Source organism: Caloenas nicobarica, chromosome 1 (genome assembly GCF_036013445.1).
Source record: "Caloenas nicobarica isolate bCalNic1 chromosome 1, bCalNic1.hap1, whole genome shotgun sequence".
Classification (NCBI taxonomy): domain Eukaryota; kingdom Metazoa; phylum Chordata; class Aves; order Columbiformes; family Columbidae; genus Caloenas; species Caloenas nicobarica.
In genome coordinates, this window is record NC_088245.1 from 44,545,127 (window position 1) to 44,563,347 (window position 18,221).

An 18,221-nucleotide genomic window follows, 5' to 3' on the forward strand; every position below is an offset into this window, starting at 1 on the left:
GTTTAGCCGTGAGAATGCTGTGGGAGACGGTGTCAAATGCTTTACTGAAGTCAAGATAGACCACTTCCACTGCTCTGCCATCATCTATCCACCTCGTTATGTCTTCATAAAAGGCCATGAGGTTGGTCAAGCATGGTGAAGCCATGTTGACTGCCCCTGATGACCCTCTTATCCTTGATATGTCTTAAGATGGCATCAAGGATAAGGTGTTCCATCACTTTCCCAGGGATGGAGGTGAGGCTGACCGGTCTATAGTTACCTGGGTCCTGCTTCTTGCCCTTTTTGAAGACCGGAGTGACAAAGAGACAAAGGTTCTTTTCTTTCAGTGGGGGAAAAGGTTTATACAGAACTTAAAAAAACAATAACCACTTTAAATGTAATTTATAATCTCATATTGTTTTATTTTGATGTTGTTGACAGATGTCTGTTGTGGTTTTCCAAATATTTGGTGTTAATGGTGAAATTGACATCCGAGGTGAAGACATGGAAATATGCCTCCAGGTCAACCGAGTGATACCAAATCAACTGGGAAATATCAGTGTTCGACACTATCTTTGCAACAGAACTGTTGGTAAGAACTGACAGTGACATTTCAGTGTTGTGAAATTGGGGTTGGAAACATTTGTTCTAAGTAAATAAAAACACTGTATTAGCCTTAAAGCACAAAAACAGTTTTATGTTAATACAATAGCATCCTTTGTATGCTGGTTTAGAATATCTGCTCTGAGTTTTTTTCCAATACATTGAAAGGGAAAGAAACAAAAATAGAACGATTTCTGATAGTGCAGGTAAAAAAAGACACACATTGCATTGAATTGTGGTCATTAGTTTGCTTTTTCTAAATTAAATAAGTTGCATTTTATTATGTTACTATTTTATGAAGATGGAATTCCTTTACCGTTCTAATGATATTTTGCTTAAACGTATCTCGGTTTGAAGAGCTGCTGCTTTTATTCAAGATCTATTTTTCTACATTAAATTAATACTCACAGTTTAAACAGATTTATAATCTATGGTTTAAGAAAAGTGAAGATTTGCCGCTGTGTCAGGAAATGAGAGTTGCAAGAACAGCCTTTTTTTTTTTAAGCTCGATAGGAACACAGGGTGTAGTTTCATGCCAGATATTTGCACAACTGGATCAACCAGTGTGTTGTCAGAGCTGTTCTTGGGCATGAGTACATAGACATTCTCTGCCAGAAAGCCTGGTTCACATACTGAGGGTTTTTCCTTGGCACGATGCATTGGCATGCTGCTTCTTGTCACAGTTTGCTTTGCTGCCCTCTGCCAGCCTTCCACATGGATTGCTGGATGCCAGCTCTGTTGCGCTGTAGGGTTTTGGGGGCACATCCACAATGCTCCTGCTTCTGGTTCATCTCCTTTCCCAGGAAATAGCTATAGCAGCTGTTGGCTGCCGTTTACTTTAAGCCTTGCAGCAATGTGGATTTTCTTTGGGAAGTTGTGCTTGGTTGTGCAACCTCTGATGCTGTAGCTAAAGAACCTGTTTACGGGTAAGGTGAGCAGTTGCCAGCAACTGCTGCCTGAGCAGCTGTTGTGTGATGTTGCAGTTGCGTTAGGGCATCTGAAGGCAAGAGGGAGGTTCAGCAGGGAAGACTCATGGCTGACCTTCAGTTCATACAGCAGACAAATTGATTTCTGGTCATCTGTCATATCCTCTGTAAAAGCAAGAGGGAGTAATAGTAAGAACATGCCACCTTCCCACTCTCGTGTGGATCTGAAACTAGAACCTGCTTCCTCTGGTTCAGCTGCTTACAAGAGGCTTGTGCACTGGCTCATTTTATGGCCAGATGGTTATAATGTGACTGGAATCTACAAATATTGCCATTTCATTTCTCTTCCTTTCTCTTTCTGGTGGGTACCTGGGTGGGTGGGCTAACAACACTTTTTTTGTATATTGCTGATCACTCCCATTCTGTAAGGTGCATCTTCACTCCACTGATCTTCTCTTGACCGTAGGGCTGTGCTTTCTGTACTGAGTCAGGAATCTGCTGCAACCTCTGCTGCTCCCCATCTCCCACATTTATTCTAAAAGAACGAAGGAAAAAAACAGTTTAAAAAAATCGAGAAGATCAAGGTTGGAAAAAAGCCTGAGAATTACATCAAAAGAAACAATTTAAATGAGTTAGTGGTAACAAAATACAACTGAAAGAACCAGTGAGCAAAAGTGTAAGAAAATATCCCAGTAAGAGCAACCACCCAAGACCTTTAATAAAACTTACTCAAGTGCTGAATTAACAATTTTAACCAGTAAACTGAGGAGCCATGTAAAGCAATGAATAATCAAGTCATAATTGCAGTCTATGAAGGGGTTCTGGGTAAAAATAACCATTTAAAAACCTACTATATTGTTAATGGAGTAGGTATAGAACGGGAAGCGTGCCTAATAGCTGGAATGAGTTTGAGGGCAATGTGGCAGCTGTGCAATTCCCTGCAGGGCTGGCTGCAGGACGATGGCTCTATCAGATCTGGTCTGGAAGCAATAACAGAAGACAGGGGGATGAGGTATGGCAGAGGTACTCTGGGAAGGACAGTGCTTCTAGTGAGACCTTGTCATGTGTGGAGGAAAAGGGAACAGCAGTGCATAGCAGCTTCTGAATTGTTTAATGCATTTTTTACTTCATTCTCTCCTGACTATGCCCCTTCCAGATATCTGCAGGATAACCAAGGTTGGCTTCATGGCTGAGGCTGAACGTGTGGTCTTTTCTTCTGCTGTTTTTCTACACTTTGGTGGGTTCTTCTGGCAATGATGCAGGCATTCTTTTCTGATCTTGGAAATACTTAGAGAACATATTGCTTATTTCTTTCTCTGTATTTGTGGGAAGAATATAGATCCTTGAAGGAGAAATAAAGTTTCCCAAACCAACTGCAGAGACTCATTGGACAGAGTGGTCGTTGTTCTCCTATCTGGAGAGCTGGCCTTCCTCTCACAGACTGTAGCTAATTCTCTTCTCTCTGAGCTAGAACCACAAAAAGTACCTGGTACTTGCAGTGTGGTTTGTTGTTTTCTGGGTTTGGTTTGTTGTTGTGTGATACTTTTGGGGGTGCTTTTTGTGTTGTGGGTTTTTTTTTTTAGGCCAGGGGGAGGTTTTTTTAGGGGAGTTGTTTGTGTTGGTTTTAGTTTGGGTTTTGTTGTTGTTGTTGTTTTGTAAGGGAAATGTGCGATCTAGGACTACTTAAACATTGGAAGGATTGAAGGATGGAGTCACGGCTGGTAGTGTTGTGGAAACCTCTATTCACAGAAGTAGCAAAGGGAGAGGTTCTGGTTCACAGCAGAGGCTGAAGAATCTCTTGTTCATTTACAGTTCTTCCCCACTGGTCTTTGTCATCCCAGACTGATGATATATTCATCTACCTTGCCTCGAGAGTGCCAATAGATATGTGGATGTGCCCTGGCTCTCCTGCTGCGCTAGGTCATCCACGAGAACTGGGCATCGTACAGAAAGACAAACCCAATTAATCTGCCGTCACGAAAGCAAATTAATTACTCTGCTCGGCTGCTGTAGCTCCAGGCACTGTCTGTTGTGTGCTGTACTGAAACTGGAAATTACAGTTTTCAGACCTGTACTGTGTTCAGGTGGGGGCAGTATTACTTGAAAAAGTTGCTGCCTCTTGCTATATGTCTGTCTGACTGCACTCGGTCTAGAATGGTTGACTAGCCTGCATGTTTTCTGAGATGAACATAGGAAGTTAATTATCCTTCTTCTCACCCATTCTCTTAACCCAGTTTTTGGTTTTGTTTTTTCAATTTTTAAAATAGTCATAGGCAAAACAGACACTGATACAGTTCCTCCTGACTGCTCAGAACCTTCTTCCTGGTGTTCTCTTGGAGTTGCTTTCCCAGAGACAGTGTGTTTAGTTGCAGTTGGGATCCACAGGCATTGCATGCATCTGTTTTCTTCACTTTGGTTCCCTCTCAGGGGAAGCACATTGTCCAGGAACACAGTAGGTGTTTAACTTTTCTAGGTGCCATATCAGCATCCCCACTAGGGATGTGGTCCACTTCTCCAGTTGTTAGGAATCTGGACCAAAGCCAGTTTTACCCCAATGTCCTTTGTCTTCTCGTAGGTTCTCGTTAGGCCCTTTATAAGCCACTGCTGAAGGTTCCAGAGGTAACTCGAAGCAGTCTGGTCTGTAGTTTTGAAAATTAATATATCACATATTGCTTAAGAGGAACTGAGCAGGTAACATTTACTTACTCCTGCTTCCCAAGGGCAAATAGGAATTCCTCCTAGGTGTAGTGGAGAACTTGGTGTGACTGGTAACCAGCCGGTGCTGGGGCTTGACTTGGGCTCTGTCTCTGGCCACTGACTGGGCTGAGTGCATGTGGTACTTCTGCAACTTTGCAACCACAGAAAATCTATATCTATCCATAAAGAAAGCTTATGCTCTATAATTTTACCTTGAAAAGGCTTTGAGGATCTAGAGATACTGATCTTGGGGACAAGAAGTGGGGAGAATGCAAACGACATTGTTGCAAAGACTTGTGGGATACCGACGTGAAGCTGCTGTACCTTCAGTGTGGACTCATTGCCTAATCTGTGTAACTTTTATTCAGTCCCACGTTTCCAAATGAATCTGACCCAGCATAGTGTCAGTGTGACTTAGCGAATTGCCATCTGGTTTCTACAGTTTCGATCTGTGCTTCAGCTGGTTTAGTGTATCAAGAACCTGAATTCTTAAATACTAATGCTGTGAAGAGTTGTTATAGCACTGCAGTAGAAATTAACAATATAGTAATGATATCTTTTAAAAATGTGTTCACATGCTGCAAATGTCTTTTCTTTAATGGGATACCTGATTATATCTATAGAGACTTGATGTATGAGGAAGCTCGTGTCACACAAATATAGTGTGATCAGCAGTGGCGCCTTGGAATTTTAACCAAGTGCCTTGTAAACCAGATGCATAGTTTCAGAAGGTATACTAATTCTATGCAGTATGGTTTTCCTTTATATACAGGCAGCCCGGATAAGCTTTACTATAGAGAAGTGATGTCACTTGCAGACCACCAGTGTTTTGCAGTACGTGTCAGTCAGAGTAGGTTATCTCTGAAATGGAGAGGTAAAGCACGCTGCACTCGTTGCAGTGCACGTTACTACTTACCATTAGGTGGTACACAGCAAAGAAGGCACCACAGAGGAGACCTGCACTTCACGGGATCACAGGATAATTGGGAGTAGAGTGGAGGAGGCGATGACGAGACATCTCTAGTCCCATCCTGTTCTCAAAGCAGGGTCAGCTCTGAGATCAGGCCAGGTTGCTGAGGGCTTTGTCCCATCAGGTCTTGGAAAGGACCTCCAAGGGCGGAGACTGCACAACCTCTCTGGGAAGCCTGCATCACCGCTTCATTTTCCTCATTCCTTACATTCAGTTTGAACCTCTCTTGTTGCAATTTGACCTGCTGTCTCTCAACCTTCTGAGGAGCACCTGGCTCTGTCTACACAACTTCATCGTAGTTATTGGAAGGCTGCTCGTAGATTTTCTGTACACCTTCTCTTCAGCTTTCTGGTTATTGCTCATATATGCACAAACAGAAATCAGGAAGAGGGCAGGTTATAATAAATTGCATGTGAGTAGTACGGGGAGAGGAGAAAGAACAGTATTAAGAAACAAAATTAGAAAAAGGAAGTCTTAGTGAATCTTTAAATTTTTTTATCCACTTCTTTTTTTCCAATTTCTAAGCTTGTAAACATTGGACTTTCCCGGGGAAACCAGAGTTTAAATCGAGAAGCATTTTTTATTTTAATTCTCTCAAATTTGTTTAACAGGTAGATGCTCTGCTAATATAAACTAACATAATTCAGTTTATTTTACTTGAGTTACTTTGATTTCAGCTATCTCTCAAGTTTCAAAGTTTGCTTCTTAATATAATTATTGTGAATATGGTTTTGGTCATGCAGATAATTTCTGTAGGTCAGCCATCATAGTGACCAAATGACTTGAGAATCCATGGGGTAATTATTTCTGGTTGTGAACCATCCTTTTTGTACAGCAAATAGATACTGGCCACACTACTCCTGATAATCCGGTTACCTTAAATATTTTATTTTATTTTTAGAACTGTTTACTTGAATGTTGCAGTTGTCTTTACTGCTTAAGATACTGAATCTAAAGAAACTGCTAGGGTTTTTTGTTGTGTTTTTTTTTTTTTTTAAGGTTTAAATCTACCGCTACCCAAATAATGGAAGCACCATGTGGTCATGCTCTCTGTCTTACTGCCTTGCTGTTTATGTTCCCGAGTCAGGAAATTCTGCTTTTCCAAGAGAATCCCTGCTCTTCTAAAGTGTCAAGTGACTTAAAAGTTTTCCTGACTTAAAACTGAAGGAGTTAGTGGAAAAATATGCAAAATAATTGTTTTTCTGTTGTCAAGACTTTGAGGAAACACAGGGTTTTTTGTGAATGGTCCTTCTCTGTTGTCACAGTGAGGTACTATTACTTATATGTGCTGTTTATTTCTCTTTAGTACTTTGATATACATAGAAATTTGCTCTGAAGTTCTGGATTTGCCACACTAATTTGTGGATGATACTTCTAAAGTACTTTTGGAAAATCAGTCAGACAACAGAGGTACAAGTAATTGTGTCATAATTGCTTTTTGTACATTGCAGAATTTTAATGGGAATTTGTTTTCCTTTTGCAACAGGTTCTGACTGGAAATCTGTGGCTGGACCAGTTAATTCATCACCTGAGATTAGTTTGAGATGGGAAAATGGGCCTAGTGCTGTCAGACATTCTCTGCTGGCTGTAAAAAACGGTTTTCTTCAGTGTCATGTAGAGAACTTCAGTGCTGAATTTCTAACATCTTCCCTCACAAACATTCAGCATTTTCTAGAAGATGAAACTGTCGCAGAAGTGATGCCTATGAAGATAAAAGTTTCTAATGCAAGGATTAATTTAAAAGTATGTTAACAATAAGCTATTTGGCTGCTCTAAAGAAATTGTGTTCTTGTTTCTTTGATGATAAATTACTAATCCGGGTACAGTTAACTTCAAAGAAACTGCTAGTATACTCTGGGAGGTCTTTAGATAACACTAAAACAATTTAAAATCCATAGATTTGGTTAGTTCTGTGGTATGCCTAGGAGGGAATTCTCTGCATGACCAAACTATTTATATGAATTAATATTTTATACTTTTTTTCCTCCTCTCCCAGTCTCTTTTGTAGTCTGGGAGTTTTATAGGTAAGGTATACCAAGTTCCTTAAGGCACAACGTGGATTATTCTAGTTGGGTTTTATTGCTTAGCATAGTAATAGTTTTCTAGTTACAAAACACAGATTTTAGAATTTAATTCTCTTTCCTACTTAAAGGATTGTTCTTGCAATGGAAGTACTGCACAAAAGAAGGAAAAAAAATCATGGGAATTTCCAGTTCAAACCACGTGGCTCCTGTTTCTTAGAACCCAGATTTCATGTTCTGCCCTACCTGGAAACAGAAACTAAAGAATGCAAGCTTTTCTCGCCACCATAACTTAAAATAGTAACGTTAAGAGGACATTCCTGCTCAAGTCTTCCAGGGGTTTTTCTTTCAAACATTTAAAGGAGGGGCTGAGTTCTGTGCTGCACAACCATAGAATATAAAGATAAGGACACTTTTTTTGGTGGGGTGTTACAACCATAAAGATAATTATAACTTCGCTTTGGAAATTAATAATCACCCATATAAACTTTGAACAAAGTGAGGGCTGGAATAGCAGCTCCAGTTCTGCATCTGGGGCTGAGGGCTTGATTCTGCTAAGATCGTTCTTGACTAGAAGGGCAATTGTTATCTCTATAGTGTTTTACTCAGAGTGCATCAGTGTTTCCTCCCTCTGTGATGCAGCTTTTCCATCCCCTGAGGATCCTTAGGCGCTCACTTAAGGCTGTTTCTACTACAGGAGCAGCACTTTCTGTAAGAGCTGTGGATCTGTTCCTCAGCTTTCAATGTATCACATATGCAAATGCCCTAATGCAAAAAGGAAAGTCTCTGATGTATAGTCATTTAAATTTAAAAACAGAATTGTGCTGGTTAATTGGCCAGAAGGCAGACTTAAGCAAAACATTCTTGAGAAGGCAGCTGTTTGAGGTGGGGAATATAGATGAATAAACTGGCAATAAGAGTCTGCTTGGCAGCGAAAGCACCAAAGTGCTCACTCAGCAGTGCACTCAAGTCATAGTGAAGTTGCTCATGGTGGTTGACAAACGGCAGATTTGATTTGTTTCTACAGAGTTGTTGGGTGATAAAGAAATTTATGCTACATTGCCTATTCAATGCAGTTTCTTTTTCTTCTGCATGAGCCTTGATGCAGTGTGTTTCATGAGGGGGGGCAGAATTTAAGAAAAGTTACTTTATTTTTAACATTTTCTATTGTAATCTCAGTGCTGTTTCAAGAAACTTTGGAAGTTATATCTCAACAGTTTTCTTGCTCCATGCTTAATGCTGATATGTATAGTTGCTGACTATACTGGCTGTGTTATTCTGCTTGACAGCGATAATGGACTATAAAGATTTCCTGGAGAGACCCCAAAAGAAGTAGTTTGTGAAGCTTCTCTTCTGTTGAGTGCAGTAACATAACTGAACTGCAGCTGGTATCATCCCAAACTAAATTCTAAAAAGACAAAATCTGCTCCAGAAGGAGAGCTGCACCCTTTCAATCTTTAAATATTAATAGTTCAAGGGAAAATCAGATACAGTGTGGGCTTCTTATCTCTGACTCCGAGAGCTCCTGAGCTAAAGAATGTCTTGTGTTGGGATATAATCTTATTGAGATGTCTGTAAAAATACTTTGAAGTATTTTAGTCAGACGATATATATTGAGTTCAGCAGGCTTCCTCCAGAGATCAATTTGGGCCTTTAATATGATCCCCTGGAAGAAAAATGGAGCAAAAGTTTAGTGGAGATCCCATTAGAAAACTCTACTCTGAAATGTTCCCTTTCAAGTTCCTTTAAATCCACTTCTGTTTAATTGAACATCTTAATTAGCTGTTTTCATTTCTGGTACACTCATTTTGGAATACTTTTATTTTTTAGGATGACAGTCCACGTGAAAATCTCAAGCCATCTGAGCTGGTACCCATAAAACTACATATTGACATACTCTGGATAGAACGAAATGATGATGGCACTTTTCTCATTACAGGTTTGTATGTTCCTGCACCTTGATATCTCAGTATTATAATCTAATTATTATTAATACTGTTTTTTTCCTTTGTGCAGACGTGTGGCTAATAATGAAAAGACAATAGATGATAACTTATATAAGTTGAGTTGCCATATACCTTAATTCTAAGTGTAGTGCCATACAGGAAAATTACCTTTTTGAATAGTGCATTGGCTGTGATAACAACCCACAGCCAAATCAATCTGAGAGAAATAAAAACATGCATATAACTTCATCAGGATACGCTTCATCAGTGCATATTGCTTCATCATGATAAGTCTAAGGGTCCTTTGACTACAAACCAAACAAAAAAATTGCCTTTCTTTACAGATTACCAAGGTGGTTACCTGTTGTCTTTGCTTTTTTGTGTTACAGGTAGTAATAGTGCATATTGTAAAACAAAATACTATTTGAGAAGTACTAGCAGCAGTTTTCAGTTCTGTATATTATGGTGGTGTCTTGGCAGCTCATGGCTGGGATTGCACTGAGGCTTGTAATTTGAACAATGATTTAACTTCATACTTTTCATGAAACATGTATACACTTAACTATTTTTTTTCTATAAGAATGGGCAAATACTAAATAGTTGTAACAAGGCAATAAATTTTAGAGCTGGAACTTTCCTGTTGTCTTTCACAGATGTCAAAGAATTATAGAGTAATCTAGGTTGGAAGAAGCATCTAGAGGTCGTCTGGTCCTACTGCTTGCTCAAAGCAGGGGCAGATTAGATCAAGTTGCTCAATGCCCTGTCCACTCAAGTTTCAAGCATCAACAAGGCGATACCACAACCTGCCTTAAATAATCTGTCCCAGTGTTTGACCACCCTTATACTTAATTTTTTGGTAATGTCTATATGGAATTTCCTTTGTTGCAGCTTGTGTCTGTTGCTTCCTGTCCTGCCACCTCAAGACAGAGATGCTTGAGCATTTTCCAAGCACCTCAGGGAAGTCTGGTCCATCTTCTCTATACCCTTCCATGAGTTAGGCAAAGGCAGCAGTGAGATCACCCCAGAGCCTTCTCATCTTCAGATTTAACACACGTGTCACCTTGAGCCCGTCATTTGTACATGTGCTCCTGGCCACGATTATCTCGGTGGTCCCTCTGCTGTTGGTGTCTTTTCCACACTAGGGAATCCAAAACCAGATCCAGTATTCCAGATGTGGTCTCACGGGTGCTGAGTAGAGAGGCACAGTAGCTTCCCTCATCTTGCTGGCTACGCCCTTGCTAGTTCAGCCTGTATGTGCCTCGTCTTTGCTGTGAGCTCACTGCTGACTCATGATAAATCCTCTTGTTCACCAAGGCCTACAGGTCATTTCCTGCAATATTGCTTTCTGTCCAGTTGGTCTCCACCCTATTGTAGAGCAAGAAGTTATTTTCTCCCAGCTGCAGGACTTTGCGTTGGCTTCATCTGAACTTCATGAGGCTCCAGTCAGCTCATTTCTCCAGCCTGTCCAAGTTCCTCTGAAAACCAGCCTTGTGCCTCAGTGTGTCAGTCACCCTTCAGTTTGGTGTTCACAAAACTGCAGAGGGTGATCCTACCCTTTCATCCAGGTCCTGAATATAGTAATCCAGCAATTTGCAATGTATTGGATGACTTGAGGAAGAGGAGGCTGCAGGGTGATCTTAATGCCCCCTTTACCTACCTCATGGGAAGATGTAGCAAAGATGGACTGGACTTCTGAGAGGTATCCTGCGGCATCATTTGCTTCTATTTAATTTCTCCACATTATCTAAGACATTGTTTGACTGTTTAAAGATGTTCAATGCATTTTGGCCATCTTTTTATACTAGACATTGGAACAAATAGTAATTTAGTGAGAAAATACAGTTTTTAAGGTTTCTTTCTGTTCATAATTTTTCCTCCTTTTCCTGAAGTGCTTTGATCCCTTTTCTTATCACAGACTCCTCAGGTCCAGTGACTTCAAAGGCAGAGGTCAATGCTATCTGCACTGCAGTGATTTATGCATCTGCAGTGCTACATGTTTGAGTCCTCTTGTGTGTGTGGTGGCAGGAGGGGTTAATGAACAGAAAACTCTTGTTTAGAAGGAAATGTTTAAAAAGGACAAAAAAACAGAGTATTTTTTTTAGACTATTGAGAACCACGGCCCGCATTTTTCCCTTGGTGTACATCAGTATATTTGACTAGATGTTACAGGGCACTTCAATTATAAATGCTAGAAAGTTTCTTTAATGCCAAGTAATTTAAGTTATTTTCTAGTTTAGAAACTTTATCCCGCAGGTTTATTTCACTGTGTCTTCAAATGTAAATGCAGTCTTCAGATGAGATTTGGACCTGGACACAATATATTAATAGCAATATTAATAGTTCTCAAACTTCTAATTCTTCAGAATGCATATTCTGTGGGGATGATATTCGTCAGTATAAAAATGTGATAATTTTCTTCAAGCTGGAATCCAGATATTGCTGCTTCTCATGCCTCTTTTCCTTCTTTCTTCCTCCAAAAGAGTACATAACTTTGAATTATATTTTTATTCTTAAATTTTATTTTGGGAGATAAATATGAATGCACTTAATATTACAAGTATATTTGTTTAGATGGTTTTAATTTTGTGCTGAGGAGAATCAAACTTTAAAAATATGACAAAAAAACCCTAAGCACTACTCTCAAGTATCTTTCTGTGATATAGACAATCAAAGAGTAAAGAATGATGTGTCAAAGATCAAGAATTCAAGTAGTGCATTGCAGCAAGCAACTGGGACTGTTGGACATAAAACAGTGGACCAAGCCACGCAGACTCCTTGTGAAATTCCCAGACCTTCTAAAAATGAGGTATTTAGAATTCCTTTTGACTTTTTCCTCCCCTCAAATTTATGTTACAGTCCTTAATCATCGTAATTGTTAGATTATCTAGAGTTGGGTGGGGGTTACGTCTGTTCAGAAGTCTGTTCAAGATGGAAAATATGAATTATGGATGTTACAGTATGGCTCAGTACTTGGACATGCAAAATAAATTCCATACTACTTTTAAAATAGATTAATAATACACTGCAGACTAATTCTTCTCCTTCACATGAGGGAGTTTTATGATGGAGCAAGTCCCTTGTCCCCACCTCCCTCATCACTGTACAACATAACTGTCAAAGAGAAAGGACTAGACTGTTAAGTCAGACCCTTACTATCAATCATACCTGGATTTTGAATTCATGATGATGCAACTCCCGCATCAATTTGGCTCTTTTTTCCACTGGGTAAGAATCCATTCCCAGAGCCCAGAACCTGGTGTCATGTCCACTCCCTTCCAGACTGAAACTGGTGTAGCTAAAACGTTGGATATTGTGGTGCCTTGAGCCAACTGCATCAACTCTGTCCACGTTTTACACTCACTGACTGGGAATCAGTCGCAACTGACTCAGCCCCAACAGACCTGGAAAAGGTCTGTTTCCAGACATGGAAAAGTTCTGTCATGGCAAAAGTTGACAGTATGCAGGAATACTAATAATGCTCTTTTCTAACCCCATCATTTCAGCTTATTGAAGAAAACGAATGTCTCAAACAGGAACTAGCCAAAGCCAAAATGGCCCTTGCTGAGGTCCAAATGGAAAACGATGCCCTGCTTCATCAGATAAAGAGGATGAACGTTGATCATAAGTAGGACACTGTTCTGTTGGTGCAATGCATCAGCAACAGAACTTCAGGTGATGGTGGCATCTAAAATACTGTTAGTGAATTGCTGGAAGCCATGGTTATTTTTTTTGGTCACAAAGTTTTTAATTACGAACAAAATGTTTGTGAACTAGTTACTTTTCTGAAATTACCATTAAAACACTGTACTTTTTTCAGCCCATTTTAAACTGAAATGACTTTGGAAGAAAATCTGTTTATACTGTAGTTTGTTAATTTACTGAAGAAAGAAATCGTATCATCTACTTTTAATATTATCAAAGGAGATGTTATTTTTAAAATGTTTTGTGAAAAATGGATGGCTTAGCAACGACAGAAGGTGCCTAGGTGCATAACTGAGTAAAAAGTACCATGCCTCATTAACAAACTGTTCCTCTGTTTGTTAAGATTATGTTGTTTTACTATTACCAGAAGGTATCTATAGAGGAGGTTACATTTGCACTATGATGATATGGGCTAGATTCTCTAGAATAGTATAGTTGCTGAAAATTAAAATACCAGCCCTAAACTGGCCCTAAATTCAGTGTAATTTGCCCAGAGAGGATTTTAAAAACAATCCTCTGGTGCTATAGATTTCTGTATCCCTTTTCCATACGCTGTCCTAAAATACCACAGTAAATTCTGGGGAATTTAAGTAAGAGGGCATACTACTGGGCTTTCCTTCTGCGTGAAAAGTCCACTGTGTCTGTACAGCTGATGTAATTTAGACATTTACACTTTTTCTTCTCCTCTCTCTGTGATGAGGATACAGCCCTGCACTAGGATGCAGCCCTCTGGGAGAGATGAGCTTTGAGCCATTTTGCCTGCGTGTCTGATATCTGCACAACTCATCAGACATGCCCGAGCATTCAGTCCGATGTATTTAAATATGTAATGTCAATGCTTGTGAGAGGGGGCTAAATCCTACAGGGATTCATTAATTGTATCTTGTTTTTTTTGATAAAAAAGCTGTAGAGAATAATTTAATTACCCAATGAAATTGTGAGATTACATGAAATGTAATTACACAGTATAAATCATGGGTGATTTGTACAAATCGAACAATAATTTTCAACTAAAAACTGGTACAGATGAATAAATTAAAAAGCACAACGCTGTAAAATAGAGAATATAAGAGTGTGCTTCTAAACAGTTTAGGAAACAACATACAAAAATATACTTGCCTGTAAGAGAGTGTTTTTGCTAGAAGTAAAAATGACTGAATAATCTAACTAGCGACCTTGAATCTGACAACTGAAAATCTTTTAATTGCTACCACGATTGTTTCTGCTCCATGGGATGTTTGAGGGAAGTTTTGTTTGTAGATATGCAGACAAATCTCAAAAAGTATTTAGTATCCTGTGGTTTGAATTTGCATATTCAGGCTGTCAAACTAATTTTAATTAAAAGGGTTTTCATTAAAACTTTTTGGAGGACACATAACTTATGCTGCTGAAAATAGCTATTGAAAGTATGCAGATTTTAATCAAGAACTCCGTGGAAGAACTAGTTCAGGTACTATTTTAAAGCCTGCCTTACGAAATCTTAGTTGAAACTCCCTCTAATGCCCATGGAAGTTTTTATCTTATTATTCTGAATAAGATGAAAAATACACACACAACTGTTTCTAATAGAGAAACTAAATATTTATATTTCAGAAGGTATTTAAGACAATACAGTATTAAATATGGGTAGTCCAGTTTCACACAAATATCATGTCAGATTCGGGGGAGGAGTTCTTCTCAACTGGTTTAATTCTGATTGGTACTATTATAGTCAGTAATTCTAACTCAGTTTATCCCTGCCAAGATGTAGTTAGAATTATTCTGAAGAAAGGAATGTATAGAGTGCTTAGTAGCATGTTGCTAGAATAATATGTTCAGAATTGTTTAATTTTTAAAAAGAAATAAACAGCAATATCAAATGCCTGTCCTTATTACTGCACAAGCAAGTGCCTGCTGCTTTTGACAAAAAACAAACACAAACCAAACCCAAAGCAACAATCCAAACCAGCTCTTCTCAGTACAGATGTTGAAATTCAGGATGTCCCTTTCTTGCATTTCATTGTAACTGAATACATGTCCACTTCATGGCAGGGGACCATTCAGAAGAGGTGGGTGTGCTTGGTTGTGGACTTGACATTTACTGGGAGGGATAGTGCTGTGTCACTCTGAAACAAGTTTTGCTATTGAAAAATGTGGAGGGTTAGTTTATTAATGCTGGAAAGTGTGAATTTAAACTAAGCCTTAATAGGTTGTCCTAAAAATAGTGATTAGAGGCCTCAGATTAAATAAAAAGGTTTAATTCATTCTCAGGGCTCTGCTGGTGTTCAAAACCTCCTTAAACCCTGGATAGGAAATGTGTGCCGTCAGTAGAGCCTCTTGAATGAATCGCAGCTTTTACTCTGCAGAGAACTAAATGGAACAGAGTCTGGAGAACTTCACTGTATGCAGAATACTGACTCCAGAAGTCTTGCAGGCAAACTGTTACCAACTTTTATTTTACATTTCCTGTGGACATTTATACTGGTCTACAGATGAGCTTAACACTCATTCAGCTTGTTTAGAAATACTGGTTTAATGTCTAATAAAGCTTTCAAGTCAGCTCACCTTGAAGAGGCTGTGCCCTTTCCCAGGCAAGGTCATTGACTCATTCTGGCATCCACTGTTCCAGTTCTTACAGTAACTCTAACATTATTGGTAAGCACCAATTTTAAATCAAAATTATGTGGCCTTACAGAATTATCTATAAAAGGCCTGTTGGAGAGGCAGCTCTGCAGAGATCATGCCTGTTCTCTGATGTCCCTGCTCCAGCTTCATGAGACCAGCTACTCCAGTCCCTGGATCAAACCCACCATGGCAGCTGGCACAGGGGACCACGGTACTGGCTGGGAGGGAACTGCATTTTCTTTTTGCTACCTAAGTCCATTATTTCCTGGTCCCATTAGCTATGTCTGTTTGTACACTGTCTCCCCTAAGAATTGACTTGGAGTCTTAAACTGGGATCATAATTGATCTCTGAAGAATAAAAGCTAGCTAAAGAACAATTCCTAAGTCTGACATGATAATGGTTACCTTTATTCATAATAAATTAATAATAAATGTAAAGGGAATGTGATAATAAAGGTAAAGACTTGATCAAGCATCTACAATTCCAAGAATACAAAATGTGCAAATGTATTGCAGAAGCAAGCTCTTTGCAGTGACTAGATTTCAGGTAAGTAACAATGGAGAAAATGGTTCCTATATAAAAAATGTGCTTGTATTAGTCCAGTTCTTACAACATTCATCACAAAATGCTTCAAGTAGATTTTTCAGCTCACTGTTGCTATCTCCAAATTTTAGAGAGTACTTCAGATTCCAGTTCAGCTGTTGATATAAGTCAGTATCTTTTTATCTGTTGTAGGAACAGAAAATGACCTTGCTAATATGCTAAGTAGCGATGAAGTTGTGGGCACTTGCTGTGAAATCCACTAATTCATCCCTCCCAGTAGGGAAATAAGTTTTTGACAGCCCTGCAACACAACTGTACCTTTTATGTTTTGTTTTGTTTTTTCCTTCCAACGCGTGCCACTTTTGCCGACGATCTTTTGAAGAGCAGCCCCATTTCCTCAGCCTCAGTGAAGATACCTGTCCCTGTGAAGCTGGTAGCAGGCTTTGGAGTGCTGAAGCATCTCTCCAGTGTATTCAGGCAAACACTTGGCTTCCAGCAGTGCAGGCAATCTGCACTGAGCTGCACTCCCTTCAGCTTTGTGGCAGCATACCTCCTGGTCTTGTATTGCTTCTTAATGACATGGAATCTGAAAGCATGAACAGCACAAAGATGATGTTAAGTGGTATTTAGGTATGCAAAAAATGTATAGTGAGAGGCTAGGAATAGTGGTCTTGTGCTGGAGCAACAAAGCTCTGTTTCTCAAGCCAATTAAAGAAAAGCATAAATCTTAAGATTAATAGTAAATAGAAGCTGCATAGTTACAGGTCTTCCCATGTCTTTTTAGCATTCTTATATAAAAACTTTAAAACCTCACATTTCTAAAATTATTTTATCTTTGAAATTTGTTTTAGTGAATTATTTTAATTTGGTGGTCTCCTCATTGCACTTAGAGGCCCAAACTTCTTGCTGTCACTTCAGTGAAGTAATTACAGATTTGTACAAGTTTCAAGCAGTTGAAACTGCTTCATGAATGTAAGCAAGGGTTAGACATCGTATCTTTTGTTACTAATTAAAATCTGCTTGTTTGCTATTGTGTATTTTGGATATAAAAATCGGAACAATTTTAATGATGAAAGGTGTTTTTTGGAACACTTTAATATTTAAAAAATATTTTTGCAACTTTCAGCTTCTCAAATCCTATAGAATGTCTTCCAAGTATGCGTCACACTACTTGCCAGCTGAAACAAGTGAATCTTCAAAAGACAACTAAGCTCTTGATAGCCTGTGTTCTTCCTCAAAATAAGTGGAAGCTTCTGCAACATGAAGAGATGAATCTCACATTGCCAGCTACTTACATGGATAAATATTAGCTTTGTTAAAAGGTCATTTTGGTTTTATCCATCATTGCCCAAGCTGTACCTAACCAGTTACCTTAAAGTATCCATGTTTTGTTATTTCTTTGTTATCTCCTGCCTTCGTTTTTGTTGTGATCGCTCATTTTAATATAAGCAGAAGTGGAGTATTTGTATTTCCAAAAGCTTTCCCTAGGTAATCTCAGTATTAAATCTTATGTTGTCTAAAGATTCCTGAGGGGATTGTTTTGGAACTAAAAATAAGATGCATCACAACTAGGTAAGAAACTATTGAAAATGCTGATTGCTTTATAAGGTGTATGAGATAAGGACTAATGCCGTATCTTCTGTGAGAGTAAGCTGGTTGTGTGGGGAGCATAATACATGAACTGGTTCTTCCAGGGTAGAGTATGCTTGAAATCACCATGTTTTGATGTGAATTAAATATTTGGTAAGTATTTGGAACATTTGAAAGACAGACATGCACACACAAGCACTTTGGAAGTGGTAGCCTGAGCCAGTAAGTGTGGAATAAAGAGTAAGTCTCTAAACAGGTTATCTGTGGAACACATCTACATGTCTTCATGTTGTCTGCAAACCTCAATACACCATTACCATGGGAGGTGCAGCTGTCATAAATACTTTTATCTCAGTGTAATTATATTGCTCTAGTAACTCTTGAGGTTTTTGAGCACTGCGAAATACTTTTGCAGTGAGAATTACCATATTGAAGGCTGTGATGGTTCACGGTTTACTAATAAGAAAAACAGTGCTTAAGCACTTCTCAGAATTAGGATTTTTTCAGTCATTCTCAGACACGGAATGGAGGATGGTTGGACTAGATGATCTTTCGAGGTCCCTTCCAATCCCTAACATTCTGTGATTGTGTGACGGCGAGCGGGAGCCCCCGCAGGAGGCACCGCTAGATGGCACGGTG

The 18,221-nt window shown here is 39.1% G+C and overlaps 1 protein-coding gene across 1 annotated transcript in view; it reads left to right on the forward strand.

Moving 5' to 3' along the window:
• The window catches only part of BLTP3B (bridge-like lipid transfer protein family member 3B), a 61,054-nt gene extending 46,088 nt beyond the window's left edge, over nt 1-14,966 (forward strand). Inside the window, exons 17-21 of the mRNA XM_065649179.1 lie at nt 421-571; nt 6,662-6,918; nt 9,027-9,135; nt 11,806-11,948; nt 12,646-14,966. Coding sequence (XP_065505251.1) covers nt 421-571; nt 6,662-6,918; nt 9,027-9,135; nt 11,806-11,948; nt 12,646-12,771 — 786 coding nt within the window. The 3' untranslated portion in view covers nt 12,772-14,966. The remainder of the gene's footprint in view (nt 1-420; nt 572-6,661; nt 6,919-9,026; nt 9,136-11,805; nt 11,949-12,645) is intronic.
• Nucleotides 14,967-18,221: the final 3,255 nt, after the last annotated feature.